The sequence below is a fragment of the Miniopterus natalensis genome, chromosome 17 (genome assembly GCF_054644295.1).
Source record: "Miniopterus natalensis isolate mMinNat1 chromosome 17, mMinNat1.hap1, whole genome shotgun sequence".
Classification (NCBI taxonomy): Eukaryota; Metazoa; Chordata; class Mammalia; order Chiroptera; family Miniopteridae; genus Miniopterus; species Miniopterus natalensis.
In genome coordinates this window covers 6,133,829-6,153,723 of record NC_142097.1, presented here as the reverse complement: position 1 = coordinate 6,153,723, position 19,895 = coordinate 6,133,829, and the positions used below count along the sequence as shown (strand labels likewise).

General features: G+C 48.3%; 1 protein-coding gene across 1 annotated transcript in view; it reads left to right on the top strand.

Moving 5' to 3' along the window:
* Positions 1-19,895, top strand: part of MYOCD (myocardin) — an 83,361-nt gene that overhangs the window by 39,823 nt on the left and 23,643 nt on the right. The window contains exons 3-6 of the mRNA XM_087826509.1: positions 1,588-1,643; positions 3,050-3,125; positions 4,703-4,864; positions 18,483-18,658. Coding sequence (XP_087682635.1) covers positions 1,588-1,643; positions 3,050-3,125; positions 4,703-4,864; positions 18,483-18,658 — 470 coding nt within the window. The remainder of the gene's footprint in view (positions 1-1,587; positions 1,644-3,049; positions 3,126-4,702; positions 4,865-18,482; positions 18,659-19,895) is intronic.

Here is a 19,895-nt window from a genome sequence, read left to right as displayed (position 1 = left end):
CACATTTCTCCACAAGATTTCTCAGAGCCACTGAGTGGGGACAAAGGAGGGAAGAGGAGGGGTCATTTGAGATGGCAGGTCTTGCAAAGAAGCATGTTTCTTTAGATGACACTGTCAATGCTGGGGTGAGGCAGGGAGTCTTAGAGAGAGCATGCTAGTGCTTTCCAAAGCACTAGCCGCCGGGACTCCAAAGGAGTTGGCTTAATGTCCAGCACACCCTTGTGAAAACTGCTCAAATTTAGCATGACCTTAAGAACTGAACAAGGTGCGCATGCGCGCGCGCACACACACACGCACGCACACACACGCACACGCACACACACACACACACATACAGCCCCAAGTGCCAACCTGGCCAGAAACCAAGTTTTTTATTCCAGCCAAAATTTGGAAGAATATTTCCTTGCCTGCAGCTTCATGGGACACCTGTTGGAGGAATATTAGCACTGGGTCATGTGGCTCGTCCACTTGTTCAGACTTACACAGAAAGATATTCAACACAGTTCTGTAATCTCTGATCAACCTCGTCACTTATAATGAAGAGTGATTGTGGCTCCTGATTGAGATTGTTCAGCAAAACTAATAAAAAATGTAGAATTTTGCTGGATGATGGCCTACTTCTGTGCTAAGTCACGAGAGTTGAGTACATCACTGTGAGGAGGGGCCGTGAGAAACAGGAAAGGGTGGAAGGAATGAAGGCTGGCGATTGGTCGAGGTTAAGAGCTGCCGTGTGGTATGACTGACCAGGGCCTGTGTCCACTGGCTCTTAACATCTTGGACACACGCCTTGAACGAAGCCAGGTTGTCAGAAGACCTAGGCCTCTAACCCAAACTGTGTGACCCTGGGCAAGTCAACCAATTTCTGTGGGCCTCAGTGTCCCCATCCTGCTCAGGGTTGTGGTTGTGTTTCATTATCTCCAAGGTCCCTTCCAGCCCTCAAAGTCTAATTCCATGCTTCTTACTCAACTCTCTTAGTCGCATGTTCCTACCAACCAGCCACATACCACATCCAAGGCACCCATCCCTTCTTACAATATGGGACCCCCTTCCCACAGGCCACAGCTCAAGGGCAGAGCAAAGTCAGAGAGGGTGTTACTTACCCCAGCCTGTCCCTCCCCCTCAAACTAGAGCATTTCTCCTGCCCCGTTTCCCACAGGCCCCTGTATTTCCTCAGGAACCTGGAATGCCCTGTCGCCGCCTTGTCTCTTCCTGTCGCATCTGCCTCTGCCGCTCCTCCTGTGTTAGGCCTAAATTCTACCTTCTTCTGTATTCTGTGGCCTTAGGGAAGCTGGTGTCCTCCAGGCTTTTCCTCTTCGATTGCTTGTGGCCTGATAAAGGTGACCACGTCCGTACTGTGCACAGCTCAGCCAGGGCACCAGCCAGGGCACCAGTCAGGGCACCAGCCAGCGCACCAGCCAGCGCACCAGCCAGGGCACCAGCCAGCGCACCAGCCAGGGCACCAGCCAGGGCACCAGCCAGCGCACCAGCCAGCGCACCAGCCAGGGCACCAGCCAGCGCACCAGCCAGGGCTGCGCCCCTGCTCAAGCCCCCCAAGCCCCTCTGCTCACGTCTGTCTTTCTGTTTCAGCACTGAAAGGCCCAACTGTATTCCATGAGCAAAGAAAGCATTTGGATAGTGACAAGGTAATTTTCTGCAAACTGCCTTCTGAACTTAGACTCCAGGGTGTAGGTCCCCGAATTCGGAGCTTTGGCTATAGCAGGTAGGATTTCCGCAAGAAACTCAGCCAATTGGTTGAGCTTCCTATCCCCTGTGCCATATGGAATCTTACTCCTAGGAACTGAAAGCTGGAAATGGGATCAACTCTATTAGCTTTAAAGACATTATTGTTTAGCTTAAAAAGTGTCCCCAATCTTTCTGATGTGTGTGGGGGAGGGTCACAGCAAGGCTACAGTAGAAGTGAGAGACTTCAGTTGGTTTGCAGCTGCTCTGCCTCATTACAGCCCTTTCTTGGCAACAATCAGATTTTTTTAATGCAGTTCAGTGTCAGGTGGGGCCTGTGGATATGGACCTTATTAGAGGTTACTTAAGGCAAAGGGCATTGACTTTATTTCTCTTTCTGTTTCTGGGTTTTGAGGCATTGTGGGGGGAAAGGGACATAACATTCTGCACCTTCATACCAGATCTCTACCACCTGAACTTATGAGTAATGTAAATGGAAGTTAGCAAGCACCAGCACTGTACATGACAGGGAAATGCACGGAGCTGTCCTCCCAGGATTCCTCTAACAGTTCTAGCCTTGCAGCCAGTCTGAGTGAGAAAGGAACAGAGCTCTGTGACTCTTCAAAGGTGCTTGTGACAGGCTGTGGTTCCTGCTACCCAGAGAACAGCCAGTTTTGTTTTTGTTTTAAATCAGAACTGGAGTTGTCCCCAGACCCCTCTCAGGGACCAAATAGGGGATCCAATATATTGGGATTAAAAACTCAGAGCTAGAAACCAGGGACCTGAGGCCCAGTGTGGCACTGCCTCGGCCCACATCACCTCCACATCAGCTCCGTTACCAAGGAGGCAAGGAGACTGAGCAAATCATCTGTTTCTAAGTGTCCTTCCAACTCATGGTGGGTCTGAATCTGCAGGGTTTACATCTTTACCCATCCTCAGGGAGAAGTCAGGTGCCTAACAGGAGGAGCACACCTGTCATCATGTGACATGACTCAGGTTATGTGTCATCTCTGCCCCTGATTCATGTTGTGGCCCTTTAGAGGCAGTGGAATGGGTTTAAATGTAATACAGGCAGCTCAGCATCGTCACCATCTCATTAATATGCATTGACAGGTGCCTGCCTGGCCTTCCACTTTGTAGCCCTGCTGGGACCCCAAGCTTTCTACCTCCTTAAAATTCCATCCTAAAGTCACTAAAGAGATTTTTGTAAGTGTTTCTGCATCAAAACGTAGACCAGGGGTATTTGCATGTTCCATTTGTCATAAAAAGACTACTCTCCCCTTTGAGAAAAACCAGATTTCTTTGCAAGTTAAAACTAGGTGATTCACCCTGTGTGGTTCGTAACAGTTTTTCCTGCTTGTGCCTGCAGACTGAAGACGCCCCGCCTCGCAAGGTCAGAAGCAGGGCCGACCGCACCGACCCGGCTAATATGCACATACTCCAGGGTAAGGCCGCCCGAAATCACGCACCAGGTGCCCGCCCAGTGCTGGGCCCTTCTGCCAGGGCTGTGTCTCCGTGCAGTTGCCGAGTCCCCTGAGAAGGTGCCCCTGCCACTATCCATTGGTACTTCTGAGCCGTCACCTATTCATTCTAGGCCATTTAGACGATCACATTGGGAAGCCACAGGACGCCTAGGAAGGGGTCAGGCTTGGGCTCTAAGCTGTGCCACTTCCTAACTCTGCCTGAGCACACAAGGAATATCCAACATACATCACATCACTTTAAGACGTGTCTGCCCTTTACCCAGTGATAAATTTCTATTACAGGCACACCTCAGACATTTCGGGTCGGTTCCAGACCACCACAATAAAGCAAGGACCGCCATAAAGTGAGCTGTCACCGCAAATAAGGCTTTAAAAGAATAATGATTGAGTGAGAAAACGCTTATAAGATGATGTTTAGTGGGGAAAAAACCCACCAACAGCAAAAAACTATCTGTAATCAAATTGGGGCAAGAAAAATCATACACATGAACTGCATTTACAGTCAGATTCTGTGCTGGGAAAAGAGAATCCTCGCAATAAATATAAGTGATTAAGAAAGCCACCCACTGATTAACTGATCCGAAGTGAGGAGTTTCCAGATCCTTCCATTTCACAGCAAGTGCTTTGCAGGTAGGGCTTCTAGACAAGTTTGCCTGTTACAACAGTTAGACATCCCTAGACATCTGCTGTGTGGAGATTTCTAGGTGAGACACTAGGCCTGGCTTAGTAGGATGAAAATAATAACAGGACAGTGGAGTTAAGAGGCTTGTCTGTAAATATCTCACCTTCTGAATTTGCAGAGCTGAGAGTACAGCCGCAAACTCTTAAGGGATCTTACCCCACAGCTCTGCATTAGAGCAGCACCTGGCTGACTAGTTTCTCCTCCCAGTTCATCTACAGAAGTACAGGGCCTAAGTGACAGGAAACATAGGGTGGTTTAGGGCTCAGCTAGTGACCTTTCTCACCCTCCAAGTGATCACAAACTGCTTGTTGGATAAATTAAATTTTTTAAATCGCTCTGTTTAATTAAATAACTGTTTCAAAGGAATTTATTTTCTCTTACAACTGACCTGGACATTTAAATCAGTTAGTATCACATTGACAAGTATAAAAGCCTTAAGAAATCACACTGCTCCAACTAATTATAAGAATAAGTCATATTTACTGCAGGCTCACCCTGTACCAGGGAACGTACACACAGAACGTGCATCCAAAGGTTGTAGCTCAGGTCAGCAAGCAATGTAGCCCCATGGACTGCTTCCTTACAGAATCACCATATTGCACTTTTTTTTTTCTTCCCCAGAAATCCTCACAAAGCTAGTTTCTCTAACTTTTCTGTGCACCTGACTCACTATTTGTCTGTATTTGGAAGTGTCCAATCTTTGCTGCTAATCCTTGGGAAATGATGATGATCGCACTGAAAACATATTAGGAAGCAGAGCACAATGTGACACAATGTTTCAGTTACAAAAGCAAAACAACAACAACAAAAATAACATAGAATTCCAGAGCTAATCCTTTTACTTTCAACCCCTCAGCCTCCACTGCAGAGAAGTCCATTCCAACTGCTCAGATGAAGCTGAAAAGAGCCCGACTTGCAGATGATCTCAATGAAAAAATTGCTCTCCGGCCAGGGCCACTGGAGCTGGTGGAAAAGAACATTCTCCCTGTCAATTCTGCCGTGAAGGAGGCCATGAAAGGTAGAGCAAACGGCATGCTTGTCTCTGCGCCTGGGGTCTGGGGGCAGCCATGCTCTGACGCGCTGGGCCCCGGGGTGAGGGCCTCTCCTGGGCCAGGTCATGCCATGGGTTGCTGTCCCAGGATGTTCCCCATGGCCGGAGGTCCTGAGCGTGGGGAACAAATCCCATCCACTCACCCTCCGAGGCCGCGTTAACATAGACGGATTTTGTTCCTGTTGAGCAGGCTGAGAACCTGACTTCACGTAATCCTCAAAGCATCTGCTCTACAAGGTTGCGTCACTTAGGGGTCATGGCTGTCTTTAGCCTTCCTCTTGTAGAGGGAAGAGGCTGGCAGAGCAGAAAGGGCACTGGGCCCGAATGGGAAGGCCTGAGCTCTCAGCCCAGCTCGCCTGCTGTGGTGAGGTTTCCCCAAGTCACCTCACCTCTCTCAGATGAAGACCATCATTCCTGCCCAACTCCTAGGCCCCTGGAGCAAAGTTCAGGGTGTATCAGCATGTGAAAACTCTTTGACAATCCTCATATTTGCTAAAAAAAATTGAAGTACAAATATTTAAGGAGGAGACACGAATATTAATTCTATTATAAACTGTATAAAATCATCTTGTAGACTTTTTGAACCATTGGAAGCAACTGAATCCAAACAGCCTGAGCGCACTGAATCCATCCATAGAGGTGTTGGGTGAAACTTGGGAATACTGTGGTAGAGGGAAGAAAAGAGAGCTTAGCATTCCCATTGGCAAACTTATTTTCTCCTAATTACGCCCACAAAGAGCTCTAAGGATTAAATATTTAATAGGCAATATACATTTAAATGTTTCAACACATCATCCAAAAGTATGTATGAAGATAGCTTCATTTTCATTAAGTTTATTATTAAGCTTATCATTAAGTGTGTTGTCTACATTCTGAAATCTTGCTCTTACCCAACCATTCAAGGGCAACATGCCTTTTGTATTTGGAACCTGTAAATATGAAAATATCAACTCTGGGAGAGGCAATATGCTACCGTGTCAGTGCCCTAAACATGCCATTGTGATTTACCGCCTCCCACACTTGCTCCCTTCGTGCTAACTCTCCTGCGCCTTTGGACTTGGACTCGCCCACTCAGCCACACGCTCTCTCCGTCGTTACCCCGATAAGGTCTAGGACGGGAAAAGATCTCCATTGGGCATCTCTTATCATTTCTTTGGACAGTCCATTCCATGCATGTAAATTTATTAATTTTTATATGATAGGAAAAGCTCTCATTTTAATTTGCATTCTTTGGTTTATGGTGAGATTATATTTTTCCACATGAAAAATGTGTCATTGGCAACTCATGGCTACTCCGTGAAGTAAGGGCATTTTCTTCCCTTACTTCTTTGTAAAAGCTATTTATACAGGGGAAAAATGCTAATCCTCTGTCTGTCATAGATATGGCACATCCTGGTAACAGTTTGTCCTTGGCCTGTGTGTGTGTGTGTGTGTGTGTGTGTGTGTGTGTGTGTGTGTGTAAAGTATACCTTAGCTATAGCAGTTTTTAATTTCTATATAGTTAAATCTATTAATCTTTTCCTTTATGGTTCCTTAATATATTTATTGAAAACATTTTTAGCTCAAGAGCATAGTTATTCTTCTGTACTGTCTTCTAACATTTATATACTTTAATTTTATATTTTGATCCTTAATGCATATGAAATTTCTTAAATGCATTGTTTAAGAGAAAGATCTAACTTTAGTTTTATCCAGTTTTACTGATATATTTTACAGTTTGTTTTAGTATCTGTCTTCATAAGTTTCTTCACATTGGTCTGATCTTTGTAATATTTCTTGGCTATTCTCACAAGTATATACTGGGTGACATTTAAAATCATTTTATTGCATGCCAATTTCAATCTTGTTAGAATTTTGTTTGGGACTACAGTGAATTAATAGATTAATTTATGGTGCATTCATGTGTTTAAAATATATTAATTCTGAGGCAAAAATACAGTCTTTACCTATCCAAGTTTTCTTTTATTTTCCTAAATATGCTTTTATTTAAGCAAAGTCAGTTACTGCTGATGTATGGGAAACCTATTGATTTTGCACATTTAGTTTATGAGAGAACGTTTTCTGAATAGTTTCGATGGTTTGCCAGTTTATTTTAGGTTGTCTAGGCACACAATCAGATTGGTTGTAGGTGTTAAAAATTTGCCTCCTGCTTCAGTTTTTTCCTGCCGTAAGGCACTGGTTGATACTTGAAAAGCAACATTATGGTTTTATTAATATTTTATAGAACAATATAAATTTTTAAATTATATGCAGAATATTTATAACATAAATTATATATAATTTTTATTTATAAATTAGATATTTATATTTATAATTTTACAAATTATAAAGTATAGTGTACTATATCATACATATCAAGTTAAATGTACTTTATTGACTAAAATACTTACATCATATGTAGATGCATATCATATGTAAACTATATGTATGATTATATAAAGCGCATATAATTTATATTACTTTCTATTGTGCAAAAAATATTGTTCTATATAATTTAATGATTAATATAGTACATAGTAGGAGATTATTATTATTGCTGCATTGCCGGGACTTCAAAAGTAGTATCACACTGTTACTAAGTGTTATGCTTTTCACTATGTTGTTGATTTTAACATTTATTGTTGTTTCGTTTCTATCAGAAATGGGAATTTCTCTAGCCATTCACCTCTATCTATATGAGCTTTTCCTATGGGCAGATATTCTTAGGAAGTATTTCTCTCTCCTGTTCCACTAAGAGCAGTTTCTAAGACAGGTGCTGTTTTTAAGATGCTCTCAACATGCATAAAAAGATGCTCACGTGGGTTTTCTTCCTAGACCCAGTCATGTACTATTGCTCTTTCCTAATCACCTTGCACGTCTGGAAAAAACCTTACATAGATTCTTTTTTTCTAGAAATTGCTAGAATTTTATTTGAGACTTTGCATCTCCTTTATTATCGATTGGAATAATGGCAGCTGCCAAACAAACCACAAAATCTCAGCAGCTTAATTGTAGAAGTGTGTCTTATTTATAAACAATCCAGAGAGAATTTTTCTGAGTGACAGGTCTTTCAGGCACAATGAGCTCCACCACAGTGGAGCAGTGAGAAGGAAGGAGCCTCGAAATCATTTGGTCTGGCCCTGCCAAGGCAACCGCAGGCGGGACTCGAAATTCAATAAATCTAGGGATTTTTTTCATATCTAATTTTTAAATTGATAATTTTGTGTGGCCCGTGAATGAAGTTATAACTATCCAAATGGCCCTTGGCAGGAAAAAGGCTCCCCACCCCTAGAGCGTGGTGGCAAGCTTTTTCTTAAAGGACCAGGTAGTAAATAAGCTAGGCTACCTAAATTATCTGTCACAACTACTCAGCTCAGCTGTTGTAGCATGAAAGGAGCCATAGCAATAAGTAAAAACATGAGCATGGCTGTGTTTTAATAAAATTATATCTATGAAAACAGAGCAGGCTCCCAGGCCGTAACTTACCAACCTGTGCCCCAGAGCTCCACCGTCCTCTGATGTGAAGGGGAAAGAAGGAATGAAAGGCCCACACAACTGTTTAAAGAGCTTCAACCTGGAGATGAACCTGTCACTTTCATTCACGTCCCATTGTAAAAATAGTACGCAGGGCTGGGCAAGTTGTCTCCTGGGTGAAAAGAGATTTCCCAGCAATAGGTCTGTACTGTGCAAAGGGGAACATGCATGTTCATGAACAGCTAGTCCTCTCTGCTAATGTTCAAAATTAACACTGGTCTATATTGTTGTTTTCTATTTCTCAAGTTTAAATGTCAAAGCTATACGTGCTTCACAAAATGTTATCACTACCTTCGCATATTTTTCCATGTTTGGGAAGTACTGAAATATGATCACAAGGATCAGTTGCTGGAAAGTATCGCCTATTAAGATCACAGGGGCTCGGTATTTTTCGTAGGAGCAGCTCTTTCACAGCTTTCCTTCAGTTTTGTTCATAGTTCTTTGTGTGCTCAAACCTTCTCCTTAAGGCAATTTGTACCGTTTAAACTTTTCCAAACATTATCACTGTCCCCCTGAATTTCCAAGTTATGAGCCCAAAGTTGTGTCCAGAACTGGCTTCCAGTTGTTCGGAGCTCCTCTGAACCGGGCCAGGTTTCGTCTTCCATTGCAGACGCTGATTTGGGTGCCCCGCCTTCCCCCTTCCCTCCTCGTTACACTTGCTGAAAGCCTTTCCCTTCACCGATTAGTATTACACAGAAGCAGTTGCATGTGGTTCATGAATTTGTTCATAAATTTGGTTGGTTTGTTCATAAATTGTTGGTTTCTTGTCTTCCCTTGAATTCATTTAGTTTTGCTTTAGGCCAAGGTTGTGGGGCAGGAGGATCTCCCCGAGGAGAGCTGGGCGTCTGGAATATTCACTGGCTACGCGTGCAGGGGCAGAGAATGGAGGCAGAAGGATTGTTAAAAACTGCACCATTCAGGCCAGGAGTCAGGAGAGCAGGAGCAGGAGCACGGTCAAGGTCAATGGAAACAGCCAGAAGGCAGCAAACATGAGGACTAGTGTAAAACATCATCATCACGAACAGGGCCCGAAGCTGCCTGAAGGCAGGGACGCAGGAGCCGGGGTTCAAAGCCGGACTCTGTGACTTCGGCCACATAGCCGCTGAGTTAATCTCACTGTGCCTCAGTTTCTCCTCTCTGAAACCCCAGCAATAATAATGGCTACCTCATGGGGCTTTATTTCAAGGCGGATTCAGTTTACAATGCATGTAAAGAATTAGCTAGGCCTCCAAGACTTTCCACTCAGCAAGAAAAGAGGCACAAAGGAGAAAGTTATCGATCCTTGTGATCACTGCTCTGAAGGGGATGGCTAAGAGTCACGGCGGGAATGCATGTGCGTGCGCCTGGCCCAGGCATCCTGGGAGACGTGACTTCTTAGGCGAGCGAGAAAGGAGAGGGCAGAAATGAGCCACAAGAACCAGAAGGCAGCGCCGGTCAGGTTGCAAAGGCATTTTAAATTGTTTCTTAAAAGCAGAAGAGAGGTTCAAACTTCTCTCATCACTTAAGGGAACAAATATAAGCATCCCTAATTCCCCAACAAGGGGGAACGTAATTTAAAATACTAATACTGATAAGCAGCGGAGAGCCATTGGAGAGCCTCTGGTGGGCATCGGAGCTGTGCTCTGAGCGTGAACGAGGGGGATTTGGCTCGGAGGAGGGTCCCGCTGGCTGCAGCGTGAAGTGGACTCGGGAGAAGTGACGTGGAGCTGAAGAGCTCTGTTAGGAGGCTGTTGGGCTTGTTTGATGAGAGCTGGTGAGAGCCTGAGCAAGGACCATGCACGGCTGCAGGTCTGGAAGGAGGCCTGCGAGGTCACTGATTTTGCACGGTCACATGGTCAGCGGAGTATGTCAGCTTGGACAAAGGGAAGGGTCAAAGTTGACACCTAGGTTTCTCTCTTGGGCATTGGGGTAAATGACAGCCACTTATCGAGACAGGGACCCTGAGTGGAAGAGCAGATTTGGGGAGGGATGATGAATTTTTGTTTTAAGTTTTGGATTTGAAAGGCTCCCGAGAACCCAGTGGGCAGGGGTTAAGTAAGCAGTGGGGGCTATCACACTAGGATTCAGAAGAAAGTGCCAGTCTAGAGCTACGGACTTGGGGAGCTTAGTGTATATGGCAATTTAAACGGGTGGACGAGATAAGACTGCTCTTTTACTCATTTATTTCTTAATATTTATGGAGCATCTTCTATGTGTCAGGCACTCCGGGGTATCTCAGCGAGCAAAGCATGGAAAGGTTTCTGCTCTAACAGCTTACAGTCTAGTGGGGGAGACCTAGACAACATGTAAAAACAATAAATAATTATATATCATAACAAAAGGTGATGAATGCTGTGAAAAAGAGAAGAAGCTCAGGCACAAAGAATCAGGCGTGCCCACTAGAGGGTGGCTGGGGGGCCCGGGGGGGGGGGGGGTATGAGAAAGAAGGCGGCTAAAATGCGGTTCCCACGCGGTATTTAGGATGAGGCAGGGCTTCTGTGAAGAGTAAAGAGGGGGTGGCTAAGAAAGGGGTGGGGGGCGTGGGTTGACCTGAGCCGAGGAAAGCCCAGAAGTGGGCGCCAGGAGCGGGGAGCTGAGCTCCTGCTATGGGCCAGGCAGAGCCTCTTCAGTGCAATCTTCGGGCGTGCACGCGTCCTTGCGGGCCAGGCGCTGTCGTCAGGAGAAACGTCGCCGCGGCAGAGGCGCTGCTCCCAGACCAGCTGTGGGGCGGCCTCTGAGCAGCCTTCCCGCGGCGATGGTGACCCAGCCCGCAGCCGTCTCTCCCCATCGGAGCGCCTCCCCTGATGAAGCGGGGCTCGGGGCTGGGGCGCACTGTGCGTGAGCTCCCGGCCTGCGTGTGCTCCCCCGCCCTCCATCCACGCGCCTGTCCAGATGTGCTTACATTTTCCAGCTCCCTCCGCTGCTGTGTCGCTGGGCTCCTGCCAAGCTCTGAGCAGAATGCTCGGTCACTGTCTTGCTCCCTCCAGGCTTTATTAAAGGCCAGCTATCCTCCAAGCCTAAGAGAAAATCACCTAGAGCCTCTCCCAACACCGGGGAGGATCTTTCTGAGAGTGAACCAGGTCTCGCTCTGGGGTTTTTCTCCTCATGTCCAGACGTCAACCCCTCTTGCCGGCAGCTGAATGACGGCAGCGAGTCTTTTCCAAAAACTTTCCTCTCCGGAGCCAGCTATCAGTCCCTCTTCCAGCCTGCAAGCGCATTTTCTGAGTCAGCTAGCATTGTTCAGGTTCCAGCTGGAGGAAACTGGGCTTGCATGACGAGAGCGGTGTGATGTGGGGGCACCGGGGGGCTTTCCGATTTCACTTCCACAGGAGCGGGGGCTGCATCTCAGAGCATGCACCTGGTCTCTGTTTTTCTGTCATAGAAAACCACCAACAGCCGCCCTCTCTCAGGCCAGAATACTGAATACTGGCGCTACAAATGCGATGCTCATAGGAGTGATGGTTTACGAGAACGGAGACTATATGCTGGAGTTTAGCGTGGCCTTGTTCAGCGTTTGCGTGGGTCGTTGTTCCTCAGTGATCCCTCAGTCTTGAGTGCCCTGGGGGCTTACTCCGAGCTTGTTAATTCTCTCTGCAGCCATCTGAGTATTTTCTTCATGTGACAGAAGCATCCCGTAGCTACCAAGGAGGCTGTTTATTGTCCAGAGTCCTGGTTTCTGCTTGAGTAAAACAGAACCCCACCCAGCTGGCTTCCCCAACTCTTCTAACAGTGGAAGGGTCCTGGTGTTCTGCTCCCACAGACAAGCACCTGGGTGCAAAGGGTTCTCACCTTTTCCTTGGGTTGAGCCAGGCTTCCCACCTGAATGCCTGATTAGCTTTTCAGCTACTTCTTAAAAAACCAAACCTGTGATTCAAAATATACACCCTCAGGATCAAAGATTGATGCGTTCTTTTTAGCACCATTACCCTTTAACACAGGAAGCAGCATTTCTAGTCCACAGGGGCTGGTCCAGAAGCCACCCATTCGCATTGTCCCGGACATTTCTAAAAGACCCCACACTAGTCTTTGCTCACCTGTATCCCCGAGGCTCAGACTTCATAATAAACCAAAACGAAAAAATCTTCTTTCCTAAGAATCCAGTCCTTTGAGACTCTGGGAGTCTTGACACTCTCTTATCATTCACTATTAAGGCAAATAGACAGTAAGCCAGATGGTAGAGTCGTTTGCACTGGGATAAAAAGGTTTGCTGCTTTAGTACAACTTTCTCCTGAACAAAATCTTATTCCATAATGAGAAATAATTTTCAAAGGGCAAATGATTTGGGGGCAAAGAAACACAAGGAGGCACACATGAAAAATACTTTTCTGACGAAAGTTCTGGGAAAAAGGGGTGGGAAAGAAAATTAGGGAGCCAGTCGCTTTGGGGGGAGGGATGGGAGTGGCAAGAAGGACAGTTAGCTGGTGCTGAGGGAAGAGTTGTCCTGGTGTTGGCCTTTGCTGCACTGAAATGACCACAGGCACACTTGAGAGTGTGCAGGACTTGCCCAGGTGGGGCTTGCAGATGGAGAAAGGATGATAGGAACCCAAGGGGGAGCTGTGAAAGGGTGGGGTCCTGTGGAGGGGAAGAAGAGACAGTGCTCAGCTATCTTCACACTCCTGGCGATCTGGGTCCCTAGAGAATTAGTCCCGAGAGTTAAATCAAGTGCTTAAAAGCAAGTTAACTGTCCCAATTCATGTAGTCCTGGGATCAGGATACATCTAGAGATTTAAGGTAAATTTCTAGCCAGGGATCTGAGGAAAAGGAATCCTTATTCTTTCAAACACCCACTGACATCTATTTCCATAATAAAGGCACCCCATCCCCTTCAAGAGGATTCTGTCTTTGCTGGACGAAGCAGTGCATCTTCTGCAGAGATGGTATCTTCGGTGTATTGACATATCTTCAGGCAAGAGCCACATTTAAACTATCTACCCTCACTTAATGGCCTCTCCCTGCGGAAATGGATTTTGCTTCAGGCCCTTCCTTCCAGGAGGATGTCAGGAGATGGTCTGTTGGTGAATTAAAATAGCTCTCTCGTGCAGGGCTGGAGCTTGCGAGGAGATAAGAGGCAAGGTCCATTTTCCCACCCCACTGCGTGGGTCCGGCCCTCGGTGCGGGCCTAGCAGAGAGGTAGCTGGGACTCCAACGATCTCACTCTAATCTTGGAATTTTAAATGTTTATTCAGAGGAAAGTACAACTGACTCATTCATCTAATCACTTCCAAGAGGGCGAGGGAAAACTAAGCGTCACCAGGCCAAGATCCCCAGGGGCCAGCGCCCAGAGCCAGCCCGAGGGCATAGCTGGGGGATGATATCAGGGCCTCCCGGAGCAGGTCCTTGTCATCACAGGCCCGAAGTGTCTACAGGGACAATAGCCAGTGCCCAGCACTCTCAGGGAGCCCGGCAGCGGGGAGATTGGAACAGAGGCCGGGTTCACAGCACGAAGCTGATAGACGAGGTTGATCCAGAGGCAGCCAGATAAGGGACCTTTGTCCCGCACCACGGAGTCTGGCCTGGACCAGGGGGGAGAGGGAGCGGTGACAGTGACACTCCTTTCCTTCCACACTCTTCCTGGAAAGGTCCGTCTCTGCTCTCCCAGAACAAACCACTCCACTCGGGACCAAGCAGCTCTGTCTCTGAAGCTACACTGACCTTTGCCCAGCTGACCACAGGACAACTGCCTCCTGGGTGGTCTTTTTTGTTTTGATAAGTAAACTTGAGGCAAGCAGAGATCCTAACAAAAACAACCCTGACAATAACAGCAGCTAGAAGCTATTGAACACTGCACCCCAGGGACTGTGTAAATAACACAGCCTGCGTTGCACACGGCATGTTATTTTCACCCTCCACACCCTGGAAGGTAGCTATTGTCCTTACTCCCCTTTTATAGATGGGGAAACGGAGGCTCCAGGAGGTCAAATAACTTGCCAGCCGTCACTCTGCCACTGAAGTGGTAGGACCAAGGAACAAACTAAGTCTGTTGGGCTCCGGCCCCCGACTCCTTACTGCGCGCTCGAGCGCCGCGTGCGTCAGCCCAGAGGCAGCCAGGGCCTTAGCGTCAGGGCCCTCCGCTGTGGGGGTGCCTCCGTCCACCCGCAGAGCCCGAGCTGGGGGTAGCTGTGCGGGGCCCCCTGCCCTGTCTCTCGTCTTCTGCCCTGGCATCACAGCCTCAGACGCCTGCCGCGCTGAGGGAGCGCTGAGGGGCGGGGGCCCGCGGTGGGGTCTTGGGCCTGGACAGTGGTCCTCCGGTGTCTGTCGGCACGTTCTGACCGGGCACGTCATGCTTTTAGACACCAGGCAGAAGTCATGTTCGGGGCCTTGGCCTTCGCCCTGTTTTTTTCACTCAGGTGTAAACAACTACCCTGAAGCTTGCCTGTGCTAATGGTTTCTTCGTTGATTTAAGCAGAGGAACCTTTTTAAATGATGGATGTCGCCTGGTAAGGTAGACTCTCAGAAGCTGTGTCTCTGTAGGGATTGGCTCCCAAAATAGATGTCTCTCCTGGCAGGGGGAGATTCTCCCTCACCCTTCCCACCCCAACTCTGTCACTTCCCTTCCATCTCCCCGTGATTGCCGCACCCCCCCTTCTGGGGCCTGTGGGGAGCTGACAGTCATTTCAGGCTCAGCTCAACCCCGCCTCCTCCAGAGTCTTTGGGCGACCCCACATGGCCCCCTCCCTCCTCTGCGCACCAGCAGCACCCCCCAGGCTAGTCCCTGACAATGCCCCACCGTAACCCCCCCTCGGGAGTAACCCCCCCTGAGGCCCTCCACCTCTCACCGCAGGCACCTGGGTGCGCTTCTGCTCTCTCTGCTCCTCTGAAAGCGGGAAGGCTGGGCGTGAGTAAAATAATTGAGGGATTTGGGAATGGGACAGGTTACTTACTCCTTTATTCCAGACACTTGACTTCTAGACTTTTCTATGTCATTCCAGTGTCTCAATCTGAGGTCACCAAACGGCAAATGTTAACGTGCGAAGGGCATGGAGATTCACTGGTAGCAACAGCGGGGCTCCCTCCAGCCCGTCAACCCTTTTCTGAGACTAGTCCCAGAGAAATCATCGCGATCGCCCTCCCAGAATCTCGCACCTTTTTGTTCTCACACTCAAAATGTCACATTCAACCCTCAAATCACAGAAACTCAAGTAACATATGCTGTGGACTATGGGGTGTCCTCAGTAGGTGTGTGCGGAGAAAGGAGAGGTGCTGGCTGTTTTCTGTGGCCCCCCCCCCCCCCCCCCCCCCGCAGCCAAGCAGCAGGTTTTACAGTGTTGCCTAAACACTAAACAGGCCCCCTGCAGCCCCCAGGAAGGGAAGTGATTTTCCACCCCCTCTGCTGGTGGCTCTGAGTCCGGAGGCTGGACGCCCAGTCAGCCCAGGCTCTGAACAACTGGACGGTCCTCAGAACAGAAAATGTGCCCCCTCCTCTGACTCTCTGGTCCGTTACGAGGCCTAACCAGTGCTGATCATTTTTGTTACTGCTGCACTAGTAAGTGAGGTCCTGGTACAAACTTCTGCTCTTGTCATTTGCTCTCCCCCTACTGGAAAAGTAGGGTTGCTGGGGCTAAGAGAAACCGTGTTCTCTCTCTCTCCCTCCCCACCCTTCTTGAAAGATTTCTAGCCACACGTTACGCTGCTTGGACAACTTTGCCATTTGACTAATTCCCTCTAATTTGTACACATTTGAGATGTGATACTCTGGGCGTGGGTGGAGCTGGCAGGGGCCCGGTGGGAGGAGCCTGTCACCTGAGGCCCATACTCATTGAGACTGAAGAAGTGGAGAGGGGACAGAAGACAGTCATGCTCTCAGATGGGGGGCCTGGTGGGCAGAGAAGACCAGCTCCTCAAGGGGCAAGCACAGCCACCTGAGGCTTCTCAGGCCACGTGCCAAGCGCGTCCCAAGGAAATGCGGTGATTTCTGAGGGGGGAGGGCTTGACCCCCCACCTGCCCCTCTAGCTCCTATGCCCGCCTGGCCCTCAGTGATACATGTAATCTTTTTAACAGGGACAAAGTCTTTTAATTCCACAAATCTAAGTAAGGGTTTGGAATTTCAAAGAAAACATGGCTTCTAAAGTGAAGAAGTGTATAGATTGAGTCTGCCATGGGAGCCTATTCATGGAGGTGGGAGAAAGGGCCTTCCTGGGACATCTCAGGCAAATGATCCCCTGAGAAAGGGATATGTGAACATTTTTCACATTGCAGGAAAATAACAAATGCAGCTTTATTTGCGGAGCCTAGGGTTTGCTGTGAGAGAAGGGAAGGGAAGGTTGTGAGCTAATTATAGGCTCTTAAGAGAGAGGAGGTATTTGAGACCAGAGCACTAAAGTGGGGGGAGTGACCCCTGAGCTCAAAGAAAAAGATCACATTTATCAAATTCCCAATGAAATGCCCCTGTTAGAAAATGAGTAGGTTTCTGGCGCAAACATAAGAAAACGATAGTATGCATTTATTCCAGGTGATACATAAACAGATGTTTTATATTATTCTCTGCACTTGCCTATTATTTCAAATTTTTAATAGTAAATAAAGTGCACTTTAGAAAATAGAAGTTGAAAAATAAAAGTTCCCATTAACACAATGGAATGCTGTGCAGCTGCCACCAAAAAAATTAATAATTTTTAATTGAGGAAGATCTCTATGTGCTGACGGCAAGATCTGCAGGAAACGTTGTAGATGAGCAAGTCCCAGTATATTTCACCCAGGCCTCTCTTGGTGACATGCTTTTTAAATTTGTGTGTATATATTTTGCTATATGTATAGAATTAATAAATCTAGAAGCGGAAACAAAGTATTCATGGGAAGTGGGATCATTATGGCATTTCCTATGGTATGAGTTTTTATGATAAGTGTATATTACTTTTATAATCATAGAAAAACAATAATGACTTTTATAAAGGATCCTTGACTCCCTGGAGCAGCTATATGGTCCCCAAGGCTCGCCAGGTCAGCAGGCAGCTCATGGCCAGTGGTTGGAGTTTCCACCTGCTCTGTCCTTGTCTGGCCTCTTTCCTGACTTGACCCTTGGATGTCTGAGTGAGGGGCGTGACAGATGCCAGCAGTGGTGGCGATGACAAGCCCCAAACCACATTTGTTCCATTACTTCCAGCTCCTGGTTCCCTTTACAGTCTGCAGGGTGAGAGCTCCTCTCTCTTATCTGCACGGAGCAGGAGTCAAAAGTTCTCGTCAGTGTGATTGCAGAATACCGGCTGGAAACTTCCTGATAAAACGCAAATTCCTTTTCAAGAGCTGTGCCTGGAGTCGGGTCAGATGGGCGATGTGGCCTCAGCACATCTTGTCCTGTGCAGTTGGACAATAAACCAGATGAAATCGAGCAATTAAGAAACATAAGGGACATGGAAGGATGTCATTGTAGTCCCATCTAGTCTGCTAAACCCTCTCCCCAAACTAATTAATGTACCTGTGTCCCCCAAAGGCATGCAGGCTGCTGAGGAAGGATCTCTGCAGGTGCGAGCTGGTGAGAATTTCCAAAATAGGCACAGAGATAGGAGGAGTAAAAAGAAAATTCAAACAATAAACAAACAAGGCTCACCCTGACGTTTCCGAGACACATTTTTGGCTTCTATAAACAGATACGCAGTAGCTGAATGGAGCCCTGGGACACCCTGGTGACATTAGCTAATTCTGACATTAGGAATTTAAACTGAGGAGCTGTCCCGGCTCGTCCTGTTATGTATTCTGTTTTACATTTGAAGTCGATACAGATGACATGCTGTCGTCTCAGTTCCGTCTCTCACTGGGAAACCGAGGGAGGTGGCCTTCCCCAGTGCTCCCTCCGGTGGCTTCCTTCTGTGTCCAGTGGCCCCTTTTCTTTCCTTCATCTTCCCTGATTTGGTGTCAGCATTTTCTGTGGGTTCTCATAGGCAACTCATTCCTGCTAAACATGCCACCTTTATAAATGCAAGTTCCCAAATGAGTAAGTAGGTGGGAAACGAAATAATTTAAAACGTATCTTCACTGTGACCGTGAACGGGAAACAGATGAAGGAGCTGATCCTAACGGGGTGACGCCCTGAAGCGTGTCCAGAACGCCTTCGGTGTGCCCACGCCACTGACCCAGCTGTGGATTTCCCTCCCTCAGGGAACCAGGTCAGTTTCTCCAAATCGGCAGATGCCTTTGCCTTCGAGGAGGACAGCAGCAGCGACGGGCTTTCTCCAGATCACACAAGAAGCGAAGACCCCCAGGGCCCAGCGAGGTCTCCCCCAGACACCAAAGCTACGGAGACCCCTTTGGCAGGTCCTCCGGGGACAATGCAGGTAAACAAACCACATCTCAGCCTGTCACCGTTTCATAGTCGGTTTCGCTCCGCTATCCAGAGGCGGTCCTGGACGGCATCTCACCTTGGTGCCTTTTCTCGCCCCTTGGGCCCAGGGTTCTCTGTGTGGTGGCGAAGCCTCCGGAGCACCTGCCAGCTCCCTGCCAGCTCCCTGCCCGCTCTCAAAGCCCCGTCCTTCCACGCGCGGCAGTCACTAGAGGGCGCTGCGGTTACAAAACAGGGAGGCCCCGTTGGTTCCAAGGTGGCAGGTTTCTACCTGCGGAAACCAAACCCCGCAAGGCCCCTTTCCAGCCCCAAACCCAGCGCAGTGCTCACCTCCTGGACAAACCCGCCAACTCTTAAAATGTGAAGAGTGTATATTGCAAATGTTGCTCAAAGCACGTTTATAAAGAACAACGATGATGATAAACAACAGCCCCTGCGGGGCACTGAGCGCTCACTGTGCTGGGGCCGTTCCAGCCACTTCCTGAGCGCTGTCTGTTGGGGAGCTCAGCCCCCCCCAATCCCGCAGGGGGCACCAATGCTGATTCCCACGGGGAGGTGCTGAGGCTCTGAGGCTGGGAGCCGTGAGGTCTCCGGGACGCGGCAGATCGCCCCCCGCCCGTGGAGCCACCAGGCCTAATGGGATTGTCCTCCACCAGCACAGGGTACTCACGGAGCCCTAAGAGCAGGGTGTGGGGCGCCCACGCAGGAGGGGAAGGAGACCCGCTGGTGTGGCCGTGAGATGGGAGACTTGGGGAGAACTCTCCAGACCCTCCGTCCCTGCCCTTTAGCCAGAGTTCACTCCTCCTGGCCTCACAGGGGTTATTCGATGGACTGAAGTTAGACATTACATTTGAAAATATTTTTTACACTGTAAAGCACCATACGTGTATCAGGGATCGTTTGGTAATTATCATCTGGGGCCCTATTTCCCAAAATTGGGCTACTTCCTAGCCGTCGGCCCTCCTCCCCTCCATCGAAGCAAAGCTAAGGCTGCCGGGGAGCAATGTGGACTTGGGGGGAAAGGGGAGACATAGGAAGCAGAGCCGAGACACTCACATAGGGCACGCGTTCATAGTCAGCGCGCCCCCCGGCGTCCCGCAGCCAGACTGCTGCGGCGCTTCCGATGGCACCAGGCCGCTCGCACCGTTATTCCCACAGCAGGCTCCTCGGCTTCCGCTTCAAGAATGGTCTGAGGACAGGGCCAGCACTTTCCTGCTTCGCCCTAGGAGAGA